General features: G+C 34.9%; 1 protein-coding gene across 2 annotated transcripts in view; it reads right to left on the bottom strand.

The window, feature by feature from the left end:
* Window positions 1–469: 469 nt before the first annotated feature.
* IGF1 (insulin like growth factor 1) overlaps window positions 470–22,735 on the bottom strand; it is an 82,124-nt gene continuing 59,858 nt past the window's right edge. For both annotated transcript variants that reach the window (XM_076339616.1, XM_076339608.1), the window contains exons 3-4: window positions 18,284–18,465; window positions 470–8,775 (exon numbers count right to left, since the gene is read on the bottom strand). In XM_076339616.1, the coding sequence (XP_076195731.1) occupies window positions 8,716–8,775; window positions 18,284–18,465 (242 nt within the window). In that variant the 3' untranslated portion in view covers window positions 470–8,715. The remainder of the gene's footprint in view (window positions 8,776–18,283; window positions 18,466–22,735) is intronic.

Below are 22,735 nucleotides of genomic sequence, written 5' to 3'. Positions count from 1 at the left end.
ACATACCCACAGATTCTGTTCTTGAGAACAATTTAAGTGATAGAGATATAAGGCGTGGTAGTTTGTAGTTCCTTAAATGTCCCTTGGATATCTTTGGGAGAATCAGTATGCATTAGCTACCACCTAGTTGTCATATAGCAAGGAGCTTTTGAGTGAGTGGCTGTATACTAGAGTTCAGATATCGGCATCTGTGGGTGAATAGAGTTTGTTCCTGGTCATTCATTACTATTAATTTTATCGATAGGTTCCATAATCCCTTCTATTGACACTTCATTTTATCAAGGCTCTTGAACCACTAGTTAACTTTCCATGTCAGTCCTATCTTAGGAGTGAAGCCTGCTCATGCTGTTAAGGTATGTCCTGATTTTGGTGTATTCTGAGAATTAAATGTATATGCCAGGGAAGAGAAAGGAAGAATGCAAATTACTGCAAAATCTATGTGGATGAGGAATTTTCAACGCATTTTTTATTAACCATAATCCTTTATTAGACCTCACAGAGGTGTAAACTATACATACAAATACATTAGAAAGATACCCTCTTAACAGTAATGCTTCACATTTTGGACCTGATACCAAGAGGGTTGCAAACATTTCAGTACATTCTACAAACCAAAGGGTGCATTAGCCTTTATGTATACAGAGTGACAAAGCCCTTTACTGAAATCAAAGTAGATAAAAGTGAAAATCAGTCAACTACCTCTTCCAACCTTTACCTACCATAAATGCATATAAAAGCCTTTAAAAGCATGAATACACTATTATTTATGGAGCAAAGTTTACTGTTCTAGACAGCTCGTAGAGAGAGGGGAAGAGACTGGTCAAGATGGCATTACATGAACTGCAAACTAGCAAAAATTCTTGGGTTTTTTTTATATTTGTACATATTAAGAGCTCTGTTTTTTTGATTTATTGGTTGTTACTAGAAAAGCTTGTAAGTGCTAAATGGGGAGAATAGCGCAACAAAGACATTGTTGAGGTATTTGGGGGATTCTGCAACACAATGATGTTACATACACAGTATGAAATATTATTTGTCATCAAGTAGTGACATTGTATTATGAGTAAGCACAAGAAAATAAAAAAGAAAGAATAAATCCAGTTAGAACTTTAATAGAGAGTTTAAATGGTTTTTAGTGAATGAACATTTAACACTTGTCACTGTTTGGTTATGATGACTTGAAATGTTAATAGTAGCATTATTCAGTAGTGAAATCAGAAATTCATGTATCCACATTCATGCTTGCATCATGGAAATCCCAGTTTTAGTCAGGATACCAATTGAAGTCCAACAGTGAAGAAAGGGAGGACAGTTAATATTCCTATTGGAAAGGGTGTCCTCCTGAAAACCAAGTGCTATTGAAGTGCTCTTCTGGGTGGCTTTGCAGATAATTAGTGAGGAGAGAAAGCTCATGTATGATTTGATTATCAGCAGCAGGTGGTGCCGCTTCTTCTACTTTAACTTTGTTTCCTAAAATCCTGAGGCTTGATAAACATGTTTAATATTCAACCCAAAGACCCCAAGGATTAAGAAACTATAAAACAGAACCATCACATTCTGATAAAAGCAACATGAAGTATCAGACTACAGGTGAAGCTGTTCAGAACATTATGAAGTAGCAGTATGCTTTCAGTGGAGCATTTTATGACTCATGTTTGATGAGACTTAGTTTAATCAGGCAACTATTACACACTTTTAACAACTGTTTTTTCATCTTGCACAGGATTTCCATAGAATTCAGTTGAACTAATTCCTTAGAAATGGTAATAAATGAAAAGGTAAGATTTATATACTGTATCATGCAGTGTAACTTGCATGTGTTTTATTATATTCAAACTTGTCTGTAAGTGGAAATAACGAAGGGTATTATAATTCTTATGCAGTATTTATATCAATTTCACTTGAAATTCTAGTCTAAAAAAAAATTTAAGATAGAATTCATCCCTGTGCACAAAATAAGGACATTTTACCTCTTTCATTGGTATCACTTTAGTCTATTGGTCTTGGATCCTTTGTCTTTGATCAATGTTAAAGTGGGCTTTTTCATACCATAATCCAGGTTAATGCCAGTAAACCAGGAAGAGTGGAACATTAATTTGATTTTAAAATTTACAAAGTTAAATGTTTCATTACAAGATATGAAATTCATTGAATCAGTTGTAAATATAATTATCTGGTTAAACCTTTTTCTTTAACACGAGTACATGAAGTATGGTCCTATTTATCAAGATAAAGTCCTTTTTGTTCTGCAGATATTTTGTTGTTGCTTTAGAGGAATGAGACGATACTAATGAATGTAAAATAGGTAAGATAGAAAGAATGTCTTTGATTTAGTTAAAAATGATTCATACCTTTAAAACGTGAAAAAAAATTTAAATCTCCCAATTATATTTGTGCTGTTTCTTAAGAACTTCAATCAAGTGTGAATATGTAAATATTGTAGGTGGGTGTATGTATGTTAAATATTTGTGGGAAAGAATGTTTAGCAGCAGAAGTATTGTGTTGATGCTTTTTATGACTTTTGTGAGTCAAGCTGGCAAAATAAAAAGTTACTGAAGAATACAGAGAAATCAAAAGTTATTATAAATAATTTGAGATATAGGAATTTACAGTGCTAAGTCTTTTTCACTTCTGAAATAGTTAAGGGTACTATAGAGAGGCATGAATTATTCTTACAAAAAACATCTAATTGACAAATGAGTAACAGAGGTGATATTATTAAATGACAGAAATTTTCATTCTTCTCTCTTTATATTACCCATTATTCTTAGTTTGAAGGGGTACATACGCTTAAAAAATTTCACTTAACAGAAGTTATCTGGAGAAGAATGAATTAAAAGAAAATTTTTAAATCAATGTTTTCATAATAAGGCCCTCAGAGTTAGTATTTTATATCTGTACTTAGATAGATAGATTTGCCTGATGACAGCAAAGAAGTTTCTCATGATTTAAAAATCAGGTCATTCCTTTAGGTGTGAAAAACAAAGGTAGGATCAAACTTGTGACACCCATATTATACAATGTTCTTCTAAAATTAAATTCCAATTGGATTATTGACTATAGTCCATGGGAAATAATGTGTAAAAAGCAAGAAATTCAAATTTTACTTGAGAGGAAAAAGAAGAAAAGCATAATATACACATGCACACACACACGCACATACACATACATACATAATAACATTATATATATACACATATACATACATATGTCTATATATGTATATATCTATATATACATACACACACCCTTTATGCAACTAGTATAAGATTTCCTAATGTAAGCATGAGGGAGGTCCTTCTTGTTTTGGTCTCTGCTAGACTGGTATCTCTATACTGTACTATATGTAATCAAGTTTCAGATACTCCAATAACACCCTTCATGTAAAAAATCAAAGAAGATTTATATATATCAGATACTGTGTGTTCAGACAGTTACAGTCCAGTAGAATATTCCAATGCTGTGAGAAGCAAAATGTATAGCGTAGGATTAGAATGAGTACAAACTTTGTGTTAATAACTTTTTTTCCTTCTTTCAAGACAACTTTAATCTAGTTGCTTTACTTAATGCTACTTCCACACATGAAATGGATAATTAATAATCTCATCAAGGCAAATTCTTTATTTTTTTGTGGATTGTACCCAAGAGGAAAAAGTCTTAATCACTTGAAAGACTCATCTCCTCCTCCTTACCCCTGCCCCCCAAATCAAAACAAAACAACCTCCCCAAAACAAACAGACAAACAATAAAATTATGTTGCAATAGTGTTTTAACTAGTTTTGCTGGGGGGAGGGGGAGGGAGGAATGAATGTTGGTTTTGAATAGAAGTTTGGCATTTGGAAAAGTTGTTTGCACTGAACAGTATCCTTAAAAGAGGGACCAGTATAGGTTGCGTCCCCAAATAAATTATTACTATTCCTTTTCAGACTAAAAATAAAACATTTTAAATATATTGATTATACCTTCATCAGAACATAAGTATTCTATCTAGCCTATAGGTTCCAAGAATCTCTATTTGGGCTTAACTTACCATCATTTCAAAACAAAACAATGAAATGTGAAATTTTGCACATTAGGATGTTCATAGTGACCACATAAAGTTAAAAAAAAAAAAAATTCACAGACTCTTAGCCATATATTTCAACTTTTTCTCACAATTTGAAACGTAAGAATTAAAAATAGCATCAGTTTCATGTTAGGAATATTTATTTCTCCATTCCTTTTTAAAATCAGATGCATTTTTTTGTGCTATTTTTTTTAAAGATTGTTGACTTTTGGGGGGCATGCCATGAATGAGAACGTAATCAGGTAAAAATAAAAGCATGTGCTCAATGAAAATCTCGATCATATCATGCCACTGACTTTAAGCCAAACTCTACACTGATTTCAGGCTAGAGTGTGGCTTAAAAATCTGTGGTATGATATAGGACTCGCATTAATCTGAAGAGGCTTTCAGTCGTATCCATTGTTCCCTGACTTTAAATGCTTTTCTTCATCTGTATTTCTGACTTGGAGTAAAGATTCAGAATTGCATTTCAAGTCTATGAATTTTTGTGGCATTTTGACTCTTATTCCTGCTCCATCTCTGTCAATTTAAGATTTCTTTGCCGTTGCTGCGTGACAAAAAGTTGAAAAGTTATGGCTAGTTGTATTTCTATTTTAATAACCATACCTATATAATTGTCATTTTCATACATTAAAAAAATATTTATGCTTTCTTTTATATTTTAGTCAAGTACTTTCTTAAACAAAACAATAGCACCACTTTGGCATTGTTGGCCAAATCAGTAACAGGTAAAGCAAATATGCATACACTTTTCTGAACTTGTCTTATGCAGTTGCTTGTTAAAATGGAGAGCCAAGAAGACACAGTGCTTGGCCTAGAGTCTTCATTCATCAACTTTAACCATTGATACTAAGTCAACAACCAGCTCATGGGGCAACTGAACATAGCTGCTAGTTGTGTATGGAATTCACTTCTGTAAAGAAAGTCTACCACTAATTTACCCTTTAATATTAAAAAAGGAATTGACACTGTAATCTGTCTTGGGCAAAAGGTGCCTACTTTAATGTATCTACAGGGACTGAATGCAGTATCCCATTATTTGATTTTCTTTTCTTTCTTGACTGAATGGTACAAATGAGCGTCATACAAGTCTTTCACACAAATGTAAGTGTAGGTTTGTAAGTACATTTTGAGCAGAATATAGAATGTATTCATCTTCCATTTAAACTCTTAATGATTAATTATGATTACTATGGAGATGAGGCTCAAATTTTGCTACCTTGATGAAAGAGATATATTAACTTCAGTGGGTTTAGCTCTGCAGTCCTTTTTGAACTAACTGAAGATAATGAGGCTTAATTCACTTTTTTACTTCTGCACTTCAGTGACATTCTGTGTAATAATTGGAGTTTTATGTCTATTCTAGAATGCAAAAATCTGTGACTTCTGTCATGTGATTTACATGGTATGGAAGGATGGGGAGTGGGATTTTCTTTACCACTTAAGTGATTTGTGAGAATCAATGGCATCCAGTGGGAGCCCTGTTCCTAAATATCTGGAGTGCTTTTGCAAATCTAGCTGAACCCTTCAATTTCTCTAATTAGAAGTTTTCCAAGTCAGACTACTTTGTACTTTTGGGAGGGAGATATTTTGGCTCATGCTTCAACTTCTTTAAGTAGCGGATTTATTGAGATTATTAAGCTAATGCAGCCCTTTATCTTTCACATTGACTGGTATATCATGTGCTCCCTGCCATATGACTGGAGATTTCTTATACAGTATGCATTTCCCATCCATGCATTTCTCACCTCTACAGTGGTGCAGCTACTCTCCATTTTGTGATACCATTTATTCTCTAGTAAAGCAAAGTGTTGCCTTTGAAGCTTGTAGGGATTCATTGTTTATTGTAGTTTCTTTCAAGAATTGTTCCAATTTGTTTAGACAGTTGTCAAATTCTGATGTTAGATATTGCTGTCTATGAGTGACATTTTCTAATTATGATTTCTTAACAGGAGAAATATGGTGGTATGAATGTGAGTGCATGAATTCCAAGATAAGACCAAAATTTGAATTAATTTGCAGGAATTAAATAGCACAATGATGTATGGTTATTCAGTTAACAGTGCATTAGTAAAATGTTATCTACAAAGAAGCTTGCCACCACAGAGATCTGCAAATTGCTTTTTGTGCTCACACCTTTCCTCCCTCCTTCTGTTAGAGCTTCAGAGGAGGTAGGGGACAGAAAGAGTCATGGGACATGAAATGGAAACATGTATTATGTCTGTGACATCAAACTAATGGCTTATTCTTAGAATGCATTTCAGAATTCTTAACAGCCATTGAAGTAAAAATACTTCCCTCTCCTTCCCCTCCGCCAAAAAAAGGCCTGTAAGAGCTGTGATAGGTATCAGAATCACTACCTCTGTTTATTGAATTGGTGGTAAATAATTTACGTTAGTTTCCCCATCTGTTTCTCTCTACTTTCTTCCTTTTTCAACATAACTATCTCAGTCAGTGACAGCTGTTACATATTCTTTTTATTCATTTACTGTTCTGTTTTTACAATGTAATGGCAGCCTATTGTGCATATAAACATGCATCTCACACAAAGTGGAGGGTTTAAAGAATTGCATAGGAATACATTGCACTTTCCTTGGAAAAAATACAAACCCCAAATTTTCTATGGAAATAAAAAAGGAACTATAATAATTTGTTAGACTTTTAAGACCTACCTTTCCTGTCTGTTTCACAAGAAACTATTGAGAAGCTGTACCATATGCAGTCTACAGAGATTCTTCTCTTGTGTTTTAATCAATAGTTCAGTCATCTACTCCCATGGATGTAGTAGAAAGTAAGGCAGATTTGAGCCTCTAAAAAGAGATACTTTGTTTACAGGTCTAATCTAATCTAACATCTCCCTAATTGCTCCCTTCATACAGTATTCTCCCTGCCCTCCTTGGGCTGACCAGGGGATACTTCATCCCTTGTCTGAGCTTACAGCGTGCAGGGCGATGGGGGGAAGAAGTCAGGTGGAACCACATTGCAGTTCTGGACAGGATGGAACAGTGCATTCTCCCCTGCCTTCTCATCCCTTCTCTCACAAAGAAGTTTATTGTTCACCTTGGGACGCTGTTGGCTACCTATCCCCCTTTACTGCATGGCCGATGTAGCACTGAGTTGATTTACAAAAACGGAGCATAGGACACTGTTATTCAAGGTAGAATCAGTGCAGTACCTATCAAGGTTACATGGCAGAGATTATCTGGAAATGTATATGTCTCCCACAAGAGTGCATGAAAAGGTATTGGGAGTAGCAGTTGGAAGGACTTTATGGTTCATCTCTTCTTGAGGACTCTTTCTACACTGTAATTTGGTGATTTGATTAGCTTTTCTGATTTACGGAGAGATGCAGCAGCCTAATTAACAGTCAGTTTAGTCACATCTGATTGTGGGAAGAATTAAAATGGCAGAGAACTTGAGTAGCCCTCTGTTACACTTGAATAGAATGCTGACATTTCAGAAAGATTTAGGCCCTGATGGGCTACCCTTTGAAGTCATTTGAGGGCTGTTTTTCAAATTGTCTTCTCCAGGTCTAGGCATCTATGAATTTGTGTTCCACACTACAGTGAGTGAAAACACCACCATTCAAGTATCTAAAAGGAAACAAGTATCTGAATTTTCTTTTGAAGATGGGAAAGTTATTTCCATGTTGGAATCTGAAGCCGTTTTTTAGTTCATTTAAACTGAATATTTTTAAAACTATTTTGTTATTTAATCTTTGGCTTGATCTTTTCATATTTGCTTTTACCTATTACTGTTTTGGCCAGACCCTTTCATGTAACAAACTATAAAATAGCACCGTTGTACTATAAAACAGAGATTTTTACATACTGTTTGATATATGTGTATTATTGATATGCTAAATTTTACATACTGCATTATATGGAGGAAGAAAGAAGTTACCTATACTGTTGCAAAATAATTACCTGGAAGAATCATTAATGGTTTGAGAGCCTATGTATGCTTTAACTGCTTTTAAAAATCTTTTGTCTCACAAATTGCAATAAACTGCATCTTTGCAAGAGAAGGAAAAATAAAACTGTCTTAAAACAAATGCATCTATAACCCATATTCTGTCAAAATGCCACAGATGGAATTAATGGATGTTTAAAACTGTATATGTTACCTTACTGCTGCTGTTACTGGGAATGTCAAACTGTGCAAATATGAAGGGGTAGACAAACAATGTTATCAGACACTGTAAAACAAACAGCCTGTTGCTTGTATAGAAGTGCAAATAAAAAAACCACCACTTAGACAAGGCTGATGAATGACTCCAGCAGCCAGTGTTCATAGGTTAATTTAGTGCAATTGGAACCATCAAAGGCCCATAAATTTGTAGGCTTTTGAGGGGCACAGGACTTTAAGAGATTTTGTGCAGGACATTTAAAACAGGTTAACAAACAGTAATATATCAACCGCAGAATTTTTTAGCTCTGGGCTGGTTAAAATGTTCTGTTCTCTAAAGACTTAATATTGGAATGTTTAGTTGCATTGTTCATTGGGAGAATGCCCATTGGTTGAGAATGCATCAAGCTTATTAAACCATAGGTTTTTTTAAGTCTTCCAATGTTTAACAAATAATTTATTTACAGCAAAGTATCCTGCAGATGGCACATTCATTCTTCATTCTTGTGGATGGCATGTTCTTACATTCTGTAGTTTCTGTTTCCTGTGTTCCCTCTACTTGTATTCTTCAAATGCACTTCCTGAAGGTGTAGGGAAAAAAAAAAAAAATTATTCTAGATAGGTTTTAATACGCTGCATGACCACAAAACTCATCTTAGTGGGAAAACAGTTATCCTGAATGCTGGAATTGTTAAAGCCCTTCTGTCAGTTCACAGAGAACTTAACTATATAAAACTTCTGTACACTAAATTCCCCGTTCTCCTAGGCATAAACACTTTGACTGCTGTCATTTGTTGATCTTGGCAGAGAAAACATCTGCATACTGGAACCTGGATGGGCTTAGACACACAGTAGGTACCAAAGATTTTCTTTCTTACAGAAGAAGGACATTTGCAAAAGCAGGATGTACAGGGGCCAGGGAACGTTAGAGTTGTAACTGCAGGATTTATGGAGCCTCCTGGGCTTTGGTACCCAGCGGTCAAAGGTTTTCAAAATTGCTGAGTGGGACTCTGTTACCTACATTTTGCATAAATCACATATCAGACCTGTAATGTTTTTGTTGGAGAAGGCCTTTAGGAGGATAAAAAGTGTGGGTTCACTGCAGGAGCTGCAGCCAAATAATTTGCATTTTCAAAAAGAGACAAGGTGATGTGCCAGGCAAACCAAGAGGGCTTTGGAATGAATAATGCCCTCAGTACAGTCTTTCCATGCACTGGCCAGTTTCTAGCAGCAGGGATGGGTGTGGCATATATCTTTCAGTTTGACTTCCTTATTTGTCATGCTGGTAAATATTAGCTGGGCCCAAATCTTTGCACATTCTGTACCAGATTAGAGGCAGAATTGTTAAGTGACTCTCCACATTTATGTTCTGCATCAGAAGTAAAATTCTTAGTTAACTGAAATCATGTCTGTTGTCTTAAGAAAAGCCAAAAATAAAAAAATCTCCCTGAGAAAGGTGAGGCATGCGTATGCAGCTCTACCACTGCATTATCTGCTATTTAAGCCCTAAAAAAAAAATGAAATGTATTCTCTAAAATTTAAAAAGTAATGAAATTTTTGCCTGCTTTTCTGATGGACAGAAAGAAAATGGAAGCTGATTTGGTGCATTACAGTAGATTTGTGAGGGGTTTTTTTAATTATTTCCTATATAAAATTCTTTTCTATATATAACTTTTCCATTTGCCTCCAGTATCTATTAAACATAAATCAGAAACTGGCAAAGGATCACAAAACTTGAGCTCACATGAAGCTTATTCATTTTCACTGGTTTTGGATTGGGTTCTCATGGATATGAGTAGAATTATTATTTTCAGGATATAAAAAACCCCCAAGCAGTACTAGTAATTGTTAAATTAATTATACCACCACCAAGTAAGAACACTGAGCCAAATTAAGATTTATCATCACTGACAAGCCAAATTTGTTAATAGCAAAGTATTCATAATGAAGAAATGTCTTTGTTAAGAATCTGCCATTCTAGATGTTTTTAGTCCGAAATGCAATACTAAATGAGGAAGAAGAGATTAATCATCTAGTCACTATTCCCGTGATCAGTTCAGTAGGATACTGGCTTGTCTTCATCAAATTTTGCTAATACTGCTATAGAATAGCTTCCTTAGCATGGATCGAATACAGAAACAGAAATGTCAACAGAATTCTGCTTATCCATAAATTAAAATAATTTTTGCTGTTTCAAAAGCTCTTCCAGCTTTTCCAAAACTACCTTTTCCGTCTTTAGTTTTCCCTAAATTGTACCTTAGTTTTCACCCTGAAGCACTCATTCTGGATGAACCCTTCAATTTTCACTGATTTGCACTAAAATCATCATTGCAGCACTTCACAGGAGTCTGCCACTGTTAAGGATCCTGCCTTATGCTACAAATGCTTATACTGGTAACAATGAACTAAGAAAACAGGAATTTCTTGACTCATCTGCCCTGTTTTTTTCCTTGTGGAAACAAAGCAATATAACCTTGTCAATGCTGCCCCTAGGTTCTCCTCTTTGAAGAGAGTTTGCTAGCATATAGGAAAAGTTATATGTTACATTTTATTTGCAGAAAGTCATACATTCTTAAAGACTGCACACTCATGATTTATAAAATGGACAGTGAGAGCCTTATTATGAAACAACAGCCATTTTGCATTGCAGTGGCTTTCAAAGTATACTTAGATTGAAAAATAACTCTATGTTTCCCAAATGAAAATATAAATTCTCTCCACTACTGTTGTTGTCTGACTTTAAAATTGCTTTGTCATCCAAATAGACCAGATACTAACAAGCAGCAGGGTTTCAGTTATAGCTTTTAATACTGACATGTAGATGGAAAAAGAGCTGTCATAATACACTTTGAAATAGAGGGAAGATGGCAGGTTACTTCTAGAGCAGTTTCTCCTCTGGAATCAGCATTTTGATGAATAACTACAAAGAAGTGGCACTGGTGGTGGCAGCAATAACATGCATGCCAGAAAATGCTTTGACCCACATTACACATTTCAGGTATGCAATGTTAAGACCATTGGGGAAAAAAAAGTGTGAATGCCTGAATCAGGTTCTCAGACCTGCATTTGCACTGGTATAGAAAAGCTTGCCTTGTTTCTCAAGTCTTTGGAAAAAAGGTAATTAGAAATAAAATCGTTATCTGTGATGCCTGTTTCATTATCAGATCCTCTGAGCTGATATTCAGACCCAGGCAAAGACAATAAGCGTTTTAAGATGGCAGATACAAAATGTCAACTTTGCATAAGTCAGTTCATGAAGAGAGAAGCTCAGACTTCTGACCTATCACTTTAAGCATGGATCTTTGGAGACAGGGCAGCATTAACATAAGGATAACAACTACCTCCGTGATAGTAAAGGTCATTTAACTGAGATGGAAGGGTATTGGAAAGCATGCAGCAGCATTCTTATCCTATTAGGATGGATATTCAAACCTCATATTGGCATTAAAAGATCTCCTGCTTTATTGGTAATAAATGGAAAGTCTAATGTTTGTAGTAACAGGCATGATATCTTAGCTACGAACTCTCTGGGGTCTCTTTGAAAGCTTTTCAGTTCTGTGGGCAGTGTGATCAGTAACATAATAACAAGGCTGGAAAGTAAGCAGTGGGAAAAAATAATTTTCTGAAGCAAAGAGGCCAAGTTCTTCTATCTGTTACACCTAAAGGTTCCCTTATTGGCTTGGTAATGTGGCATGGCTGTAATAGAAATTAGGATTTGTGCCTTTGTGCATATTTTGGCCTGTAAATGTATCTGTGAGTTGATACTGAGCCAATTACAAAAGAATCTGTCAATCTTGGAAAGATTAATGAGAAATAATGCAATACTTTTTCTGTTTTCTTAATGGCATTTTCTTAAACTAAAAATATTAACATCTTTTCCCTCTCTCTCTTAGTCCCACTTCGTATTTATTTAAATTTTGAAGATTAGATAAAACCTGAAAAGGATTTTTGAGAGAATCCACTTCCTATTGGTACTTTGTTGGTAAATATATTTATGTGTATTTTCCACATATGAGGCCTAAAGAAGAATAAGGACTAAAAATCTGAGGAAAAGCAAATTATATCAAGATGTACACCTCTTTGGTCCTTTTTCTCAGGGTGCAAGGGGATGGCATAGCATTATGTTTTTTTGCTTTCCCTCTTCTTTATTTACTGGATATTAAAATCAACCTTACCAGGGTTCATATTCACGTAATAATTTTCAAGGTACCTTGTAACCTTTAATTGATAAGAACTTTGTGCCACTGGTTCTGTGACATTGCTTCGCTCAAAAAGGTCACAGTCTTCCCTCACGTACACAATTGTTGTGGAAATAGCTCAATTTCCTTTGCTTGAACAGAGAATAGTTGTTTTTCAAAGTTCTATTCACTAGTTTTCCAAACTGCTGTTAAAACTTAATTCACTTAAGGGTAAATAAACTGAACTTTTGTTAGCATTTCTCAGAAGAGAAAGAAATGAGTGAAAGAAAAGATAGATGGAACCGTGTACACTGAAGACAGAACTTTAATTCCCCTTCTTGCTCCTGTTTTGCAGTTTAAAACTCTAAACATAAACTTAGTGTAAAAATAGGCGAAACCATTACTTTGCTTTCAGCACAAATACTGAACGTTTCTCCCTGTTCCTTACTCCTACTTTACTAGCTGATGTATTTCCTCATTAAGTGAGATTTTAATCTGAAAGCAATGTCAACAATTATTCTTATAGTTATAGGTAAAAAAAAAATCTTGATCTATAATGTGCTTTGGTTTCACACCTGTTCTCTTTGTTATAAAATCAGGGACATCTTTCTTGGGTTAGAAATGCTGACATATGATTAAGTTGTGTCCTCTTTAATAATCTCTGGTTATATACATAACTAACTGCAATTGAGGCAGAATTTTATAATGGATTTGTATTATGCAGTTGATCACTTCCTGTTTTTTATCAGTTCTGGCAAGATGAATACCTAAGTATCTCTCATTTTTTAACAGTAAGAATTCAACTGAAAGCTTTCAACAGAGTATTCAAATAGCAAGCAACTAAACAAAACAGGCTTTGGATGAGCATAATTGATGAGTGATCATGAAATGAGTGAACAACAGATTGTGCAGGTTGCTTGGATTATTTGATCAAATGTTTAGGTTTTCCTTATTCTTAAAAAAATTATTATTATTTCTCATGAGTTTTCAAATGAAATCTATTACAAAAGAAAATTGCTGCAAGACTAAAAGGAATATTTGCTGGATTGTGATCCTGCAAAAAATTACCTGTGTTTAAATGTACAAGTGTTTTAATCAAATTTAATTTCTTACAGTATTTTAACTTTGTTTTACTGGGGTCTTGTTTTGAATAGTATTATAATTAATGCAAAAAGGTGAAGTACTAAATTCAGTGGCTTAATTAAGATGGTCAGAAGCGAAGTAAGGGGATTTTGAGTAATATTAAATTCCCTGAAATCTGAAGTTTTGAGGAGACTGAAAATAGCTCAATGAAAATCAGTTTCACCACAAAAAAGATAGAACTGCAACAAATCAAAAAGCTTTAATTTGACTTTTTGAGATTAAAATATTTTGCTTTGGAAATACAAAAATATTCAATTCCAGCAGTTCCAATGTGAAACTTCTGACTTTCCCTTTTCAAAACATCATTGTTTTCATTCAGTGTAGTAAAGATATATAGAGAACTAATTAATGTCAATAATATAAATATTAATAATAGAAAGGTATATACAATGAAGTAAATTAAATAAACTGAAAAAAGAAAATCAATCTTTATCACCCTTGGTCTTAGTGTTGCAACAGGATCTAAAATTATTCTATTCCCTTACCTAAATAGTCCAGAACAGTTGTCCTGAATTATTTTTTTTTATTTCATCAATCTGAACATTAAACTGAAAATCAAATTGAATCACCTAGTTTTCCTTAGGAAGCCCATTAGAGAAAACCAATTGCATTACCTGTAGTTCTTGCATATTTTATGCCATTTCTGTATTTCTGGTCAGCTGCTCTTGTACTGAGGAATCTGAATGATCAGGGCAATATATTCTAGAACACAGATTGACTGAGTGTAGATTATATGGATAGATCCTATTCTATTTTAAAGGAATAATTTACCTTTGCAGATCAAGTTCAGAGGAACAGAAACAAAAGATGCAAAGTAAATGGTTTACTAAATCTTAGCCAGCTATGTTGGTTTTGTATAAAATCTGCTTCAGAGATGACCGTTACAGCAACCTGTGAAGGCTATTGAAAAAATTATTTGTATAAAACTAAAGCATTTTCTCATTGACCAACCATTGTCCAGTTGTCACCAAGAACACAACTTTTCTTCTATGCTAGATTTGAGCATTTAGAAACAGAACTGCCACTCACTGTATATTTCCTGTACCCCAGCTTGGATATATTTATTGTTTCACACCAGAGAAAGCAGTTTGAATACTCCAGAAGTCTCTCAAACGACAAACAGTTTTTTCATCCCAGAGTTGCTGACCAGGCAGGTTTCGACTCAAAAAACCAGAAAGTATTTCAGGGAGTAGGGGAGATACTTCTTTTTAAGTAGAGGGGACACACTCTGGTGAGAGTTTGGTATCCTTTAGATAGATGTCTGAGAAGGATGTTTGACTGCTGGGCACCAATAGAAACTACGTCTTACTGTAGTTCACAACTTACTCATGGCCCACAGTGCTGAAATCCAGCTGGAAAGGTACTCTGAGTTATCCCATCTGTTCACTAGAGACTTTAGGGTGGTTAGCCTGTAGCTATCACTTTGTGCTCTGATGCGCACCTCATTTCTCTCTGCAAACTATTATGCATGTTTGTTGCATTCATTGGCTGCTCCAGTTTAAGGTAATTTTGTCATGCGCTGAGTGCAAAAGAGGTGGTGAAAGCTGGGCATCTAAATTAGGACAGAGTTAAGGCTGGGTATGTGCTCCATTGTATACAGCAGCCGAGGCAATAACAAAGTGCTTCTAACTGCTACTTCTTTCTTAATTTCTTTTTTTGTGGATCTGTGAAGTACACTGTGTATGTAATACCCCTAAGTATATCACAACAATGTGTTTATTTCTTACTTTTCAGTATACTTTTATATTTATTTGTGAGTAAAGGTCTTAGAACAAGACAAATAATAATCCTATAGAGAACAAAATATTTTGTTCATCAGCTACAAACAAACAAAACTCTACACATACAGTCTCTGTAATTGGATTAAAACTAGTTCTTGATGTTGGCTTTATAGCAACAAATAGGCATTTTGGGGTTCCCAGCCCACATCAATCATTCAGTGCCTGGTCCTCATCATTCAGATTTGTGCGTGTAGTGTAGCAACACTTGTTTGTAATGTAATGACTAAAGAACAGCATTAACATAACCTATAAACAGAACAACAGCCCTGCTCCATTGAAGTAGGTTATTCTACCAAATTGTGCGTAGGAGAAATGATCTGCTCAAGGAATTGGGGAAGTAGACCATTTACAAAAACACTTAAACCAAAACACAAATCCTGGGTTTGTCTATTAAAAAGGTTGTGAGGAGATGCCAAATAAAAACTACAACAGAAGTATGAAAGGCATAAGAAACTGATTGTGTATGAAATCTGAGAGTAACTGTACAACATCTTATATATTCCACTTAATCCTGCCTTAAATCTTGTAACTAAACAAGAAAATATTAGAGGTCATATATATTATCTTATATATATTCACTTTATATATATAAGGTATGTACCTCATATAACATATAATATTAAGAGGGAAAAATATCCTAAATAAAAAAAAAATTGCTCAACTGAAAAATAATTTGACTTTAGTATAATTAATTTTTTAATTAAAATCAGTGACATCTCAACACTATGAATTAGCTAAATGCATTCATACTGGGGGAGCCTATCCAAATAAGAAAGTATGAACATAGCATTGTCCTTCTTAATGGAGGCATGTACAGCTGACTGCAAAAAGAAAAAAGAAAAAATAATTACATGAGAATATGTACCAGAGCTTTTTCACACAGAGTTTTTCTTAATGAATTCTGTTTCCCTTCTCTTCCTTTCCCTGTATTTTCCTTTTATCTATCATAAATCTGAATAATAGTTTCTCCTACCCCTTCTGTATTTTTGTTTCCTCAATCTAATTTTCTCCATCCACAGATATTAACAAAAATTTCAGTTTGTTTTTCCCATCAGATTTCTGTTATTTTATCACCAAGGTCCCATCAAGAAGCGTTTATGATTTTTCTGCTTCTATTCACTTCTCTCCTTTTCCATACATTTTCTTTAAAGGTGTTGTTTTCTTTAATATTAATTCTTCTCTAATTTTATTTTCTCTCCCTTTTTCTCAAAATTCTGTCTTTTCTGTGTGATGCACCATGGTTCATTCAGTTCTTCGATATTTCTCATCTTCTCAGCCTCTTTGATCTAATTCCCTCCCCTTTCTTTTCTTCTGCTCTTCACTGTCCTTTTACTGCCCTTTTCATCTCTTGATTTTTTTCTCCTTTTAATTTCCTGGGTGATTTCTTCTGCAGCTAGATTCTCTCAATTACTACATACTCCCTCTAATTTTTTTCTTCTTCCAGTATCCCCTTTTGCACACTACTTCCCCTGCTGCTGCAGAAAGATGCAAAGCCTGTCTTCTGTTCCTTCCTGTTTGTAAGAAAAGTGTTTTCCTGCCTATCTTTTGAACTGGGAAGAGGACAGCTGCCTGAAGAATGACATCATTCCTTAGCACTCCAAGGAAAGTGGTATGGAGATCCATCAGAGAGCTGGCAGGTATCTTGTCTCCTTTTACTTGAAGTTACAGAATGTTTTACCCATCACCTTAGCAACAAGTACGGGAAGGAGCACACAGATTACTGCCAAGTCTGTTTTCTTCTTTTCCCACAAGTCTTAAATGTATGTGTGCCCAGACAGGAATAAAACGCAGTGTTTTCTTGTCTATAGTTGAGCTCTACCTGAAGAAGACTTCACTTGTTGTCATGTGTGCCTTTTGAGATGTTCACGGCTAAGGTGGTACTTCCCAGGAAGAATCATACAGGTGAAAGCATTCCATTCCATGGATTAACTTATGGAAAAGAAATGGATGCTGGAATGATTACAATTGTTCTTTTCATAAAGTTGATATCAAGGAAATTAGTATATAGTGCTGGTTTCCTGACTTCCTATGAAATCTTAGGATTTCATGCAGTTCCATTTCTTATAAGAAAAAATTTTCAGATAACTGCAGGAGTGGGGCCAACATATGTGTAGGACAGATAGGGTCAACAGCAATAAAATATATCACTAGAGGCTTGCAGCAGATGACAGATAAAACAGATGTTCAGAGCTCAAAGAGAAGAGACAGTTGGACATGAGCTTAATGGTAGCCTAGCCTAGCCTAAGATGGGTTTTCTGAACTATAGGCTCTGTTGAGGAGAGATGAGACTTAACTACATGTATGCACAGTATATCTAGTATGACAGGAACAAAAATCTGGATACTCTGAACTCCACAACTATACAAATAATGCTAATGAATATTTGAAGTGCTTGGAAAATATACATATTAAACATTAAATAGTTAAAATGAAGTATGTAATGGTTGCAGTGACTATCCAGTTAATTTAGTTCTGATTAAAAAAAAAAAAAGCCAAAATAATGCAGAAAGAAAAAAATCATTTGTTCATTTACAAGTAAAATTAATAGCAGAAGAGCTGTGTTTTCCCTCTTGATCACTCACTCTACCTCTTCCTGACAAGGAAGGATGAGTGAGGAGGTTCTGTATAGGTCAGTTGTTAAACATTCAGTGTTTGGTTTCTCTTTTGAAAGAAGTCTTAGGTGCTATTACGATTGGATGACGTGAGTACTTGTCATTTACTACCCAGTAGCAGGATAAAGCCTCACAACTACTAGCTTTCCATCTTTCATTCAGTGTTCTAAGAGATGAGATAGAACACACCATTTCCTATTTATTTCCTACCACGGACGCTATTTTCCAAAACCCCACTAAATCTCAGTGTCCCTAGTAGGCAGAACACATCAGTTGTTTGCTATGTTACCAGTCTTGATAGAATTTTCCTTCCCTAAAATAGGTAGGTTGGGGTGTTTTGTTTTGTTTTGTTTTGTTTTTCCCAGCCTGGCCTACCTTTTGTGCTTTTGGCATATCAGTGTGGCGCTGAGCACGTACAGAGCGTGCAGATTTAGGTGGCTTTATTGGAGCACAATACATCTCCAGCCTCCTCAGGTCACAACTCTGGAAGCAGCATTCATCCACTATTCCCTTGTGGTGTAAGCGTCTACTGCTGGATCCATACCCTGTAGGCTTACCTATTCAAAACACAAATGGAAAGTTTTTATGTTAGAAAGAAAATGCAAAGATCTCAGCAGCAATCATATTAAGTTGCATTCTTTTAACTGAATCACCAACGACAGTTGTAGAGGCTGCCTGTGTGTATCTATTCTAAGATATTCCTGGAAATGGCCAGCTTTGATCTCTGTCTATAGGTGGTTGCTATTTAAGCATTCGAGCAAAATTACATCTTCTTAGAAACGTATTATTAAAATACTTTCTTGAACTGTCTTGGCATTGAAAATGGAGAGGGAGGAAGTTGAAATCTGGCATTTAGAAGCCTTGCAAAGGAAATTTGCCCTTTAGGTTTTGGATGAAAACTGGTTGTTGAGCTGACTGAGGTAGCTGGTGTTTAAAGATCATAAATCGCGCCTGTGTTGTAGGCAAGTATTTTCTAATGAAAAAGGCTACACTGAGCCACTATGTGAAGTCAGAGTGTGTGCCAAAGGGGAAATAAATACTGTATACCATTGCACAGGCTGTAAGATCTGCAAGCTCAAACACTAGTGGGAAGCAAGAAATAAGGTAACAAAGTAACCAATGAAGTGCAGCAAAAATAGGAAGATGGTTGATGGAACAGGTAAAAGCAGAAGATTTTATATTCAGTAGCTTCGCACGAGATAGGTAATGGGACTGACATAACGTGGTCTTTCCTGTGTTTTGTGTTTGCACTGGGCATCTGTAGAAACTACTTGACTGGCAAATGTTTTGCACTTTTCATTCAGCTCCAGTAAAGGGTGACATTTTCATTCATAGAACTCTTACACGCTTCTCTTTTTTTTTTCTTTTTTCAGTGATTTATGACTTCTTTAGTAACTGTTGATTTCTCTGCTGTACTATGCAAAGATTACAGACCCATTATTTCCTGGGCCTGTTGGTATGCAACCCAGCTGGATGTGCAGTTGCCCTGTTATGACTAACTAGAAATGAAGGAACAGTAAATTCACAAAAATAAGTATTTGCTTACTTCAACTATTTTAAAATTCTGGTAGAATTTGGTTTCAGACAGTAAAATTCTGAAAAGATTAAATGTTTTGTTTTGACATTTTCAGCATTAAATGTTTCCATTTACAGAATGATCCACATTGGTTAAGAACCCAGAAATATGGAAAAAAGGAAAGAAAATGTCACCAAGAGCCAAAAAATGAAGTAACTCAATTCAGTCAGCTCTACCAATTTTTTTTCTTGCTTTTTTTCTTTTCCCCTTCAGTTTTATCACTGAGACCAAAAATCTGTTATTCACAGAGTTTGGCAGGGGTTTACGTTTTAAGAAATTACTCAAGCTAGATAAAGGATAAGAATATCAAAAAAGATGAAAATTCAGTTTCTCTTTGGGAAATTATTGCCTCCAATGCTTATACAGCAAATTCTAGGTTAACATCCATATACTTGTCCTGCAGTTGTCAAGTTGAAGACAACACTGCATTTTGCAGTTCTCTGTGATTAAAACATACGTCCACTGATGAAGAACCCTTGAGGCCTTAGTACATCCATAAATGAAAAGACCTCTAGTGGTAAAGTATGTCTAACATTTTAGCCAGCAATACAGTCAGCTAAGAACTAACTATCCCTATGAGCTTTGTAAACCCAGACAATAGGTTTTTAAATGTCTTTTTTTTTTTCCCAGGGACTATAAATTAAACAAAAAGAAAAACATGCTTACTTAGTATATTGCAATCCACCGAGGGGCTCTATACTGTACATTGCCTGCTAACTTATTTGTTTCGTAAGACTGATCAGAACAGCAAGCCAGGAGTAGATTACAGTAATATTCTGATTTGTCTATGTGTGGGTGCATGTGTTGTTTTCTGTGTATCACTGTAAAGTATTACAAATATTAAGACACAGAGTTTGTTGGTTTTTTTTTCCCTGACTATTTTCACTCACTAAGTTACAATATAAAGTACAAGCTTCTCCCTGGAGATTTTTCTGAAGTCTGTTAATCAGGTTGTCTTAGCCTAATACTTTTAAAATTTAGCAGTCATGATAAAATATGGAGTGTCATTACTGTGCGGGATACCCTGAGCCGTTCCACATTTTGTCTTGCTCCCATTTAAAACATGCAAGGGCAAATTCTGTTCCTGGATATGCAGGCGCAACTCTTCCTGATAGATCCAGCTGAACTGTAGGTACAAAAATTGATTAGTTAAGCTTACCTTTCTTTTCTCAGTCTGCCAGGTTTTCATAAGCAAACACTCTAAAAGCTTCTGTTCAAGAATACTCCTTTAAATGGTATTTCACAGCAGCTAACAGGCATAGAGGTTTGGTTGATTCCCTGGCTACTGCTAATAGTAAAAATAAGGATGGCCAGTTCACTGGTCAGTTTCACCTGGCTTATCATGACCTTTCTACCTAGCAAAGAAGTTACATATTCAAAAAAATTTCTATCAATCCAATAGAAGAAATATCAGGATTAGAAATATCTTGCACTTCTAAGAATCTTACAAATGTTAGCTCCTCATGACATTCATGCTAGGTAGATAATATTACTTCTAAGTGACAAAAATTAGAATCAATAAGATGAAATGTGCTGGCCAGGAACTTCCATGAGTTAACAACAGAACTTGACAGAAGAAATCTTCCTTCCATGAGTAGCAAGACTATAAATGTCTAATGACTGATAGTGGCATTTTTTATGGGATCCATTGGTATATGAAGGGGTTATAAAGGAAATAGTCAAATGAAATGTAAAGTTTGCAAGGTCTCAAAATTTGTTGTTTAATGTGGTTAACATTTATCTTTGTCATGATTAAAGCCAAAGATGAACTGATTCGTAGAGGTGATTTTTTTTTTTTAAATCTTTCATCTCCTTTAACAATCAATAGTTCTTTCCAGTTTGTCTGTGTTGAGCCTGTACTTGTACAGTATTGCTTGTATTTTGCCATTTTAAATTTAGCTCAGTCATATAATCTGATGCTTTCTTTCCTTAATTATTTTTTTACTCAAGACATAAGATAAAACAGTGACATCCAATGGGTTATATAGCGTTCTACCAGTTTATCAGTATCATTTCTTGTATGAAACTTATGACATATTGGTAAATGCAGTCATTTCAACAGGAATACATTTGTTTTTTCTTTGATGGTACATAAAGTAGAGGAACTAGAGCCGTGTACTCTAACTTTTAATACCATCACTCATTTATTTTTGTATGATGTCTTCCCAATAAGTCAAGCAGGAACTTATACAATTTTTTTGTTAGTTGGAATTTGTCAATTCTGAGTTTTATTCTTATCTAGCTACAATCTTGTTGTGTGATTACATGGAAGTTATTTTACCCTTCAGTGTCTGAATTTAACCATTTATAAAGTTGATAAAATACCTTGAATAACCCATGAAGCATTGCCTGCTTTATTTAGTAATCAGTAGCAACATTTCTCCTGCACTATCATAGGCATAAACAGTTAATACAAATCCTGAATCCTGGAATCTTTCAGGTGAAAATCTCAGTGTACTTCAAAATTATTTTTACTGTAGCCAGACCACAGACATCTACAAGTTGTTTCTCTTTCTGACAGAATAATGACTTTATGAAGGAGGATATAGTATCTTATAGCTCTTTAAAAAACCTGTATGGTACATGTAACAAGTTTGGAATGGAATCACTAACACATCAGTGATGTGGTCAGCAATGAAACTTGACATTTATTTATAGGCTTAAATATTCATGTATTACATGGCATACTAAATGCTCATCCTTCATAAAAAGATAACATTATATTGCGAATTCAAATGGTTTTATTTTTTTCTTTAAAAAAAAAATTTCCAAAGGTTTTTGAAAGACCTAAGCCATCAAGTATGCTTAAAATTCATATAAAATAGAAAGTGATATTACCTAAAATGCTGTACAACAGAGCAAATAAATAGGGAAGAAAAAAAAAAAAGGAGAAATTATTCTTTTTCAGTAATCATGATTCTGGACTTTACTTTTGAGACGTATCTGATGTCCAAATTAATTTTAAACCAATAGATTTTAAATTGCTGCTGTCCTCTTAAATGTTGCAGTATACAAAAGATGCTATCACAGACAAAGATGAGATAAAGAATTAGAAGGAGATACTACCACTTCTACAGATATTATCAGTATTTGACCCATTTTCTTCTGGAAGGACTGCAGGATCAGATGGTCCCTGTTCATGAAGTTACCAAAGTATGCACTTAGATCTAGGCAAATATTCAAGCTCCTACATGGTCTGTTGGACTAAAGCACCTCTTCAACAGTAAGCATATGCCTGAGTGCTGCCCTAT

Source organism: Aptenodytes patagonicus, chromosome 1 (genome assembly GCF_965638725.1).
Source record: "Aptenodytes patagonicus chromosome 1, bAptPat1.pri.cur, whole genome shotgun sequence".
Classification (NCBI taxonomy): Eukaryota; Metazoa; Chordata; class Aves; order Sphenisciformes; family Spheniscidae; genus Aptenodytes; species Aptenodytes patagonicus.
Note: the sequence above shows the minus strand (reverse complement) of the source record. Positions and strands in the feature narration are given on the sequence as shown.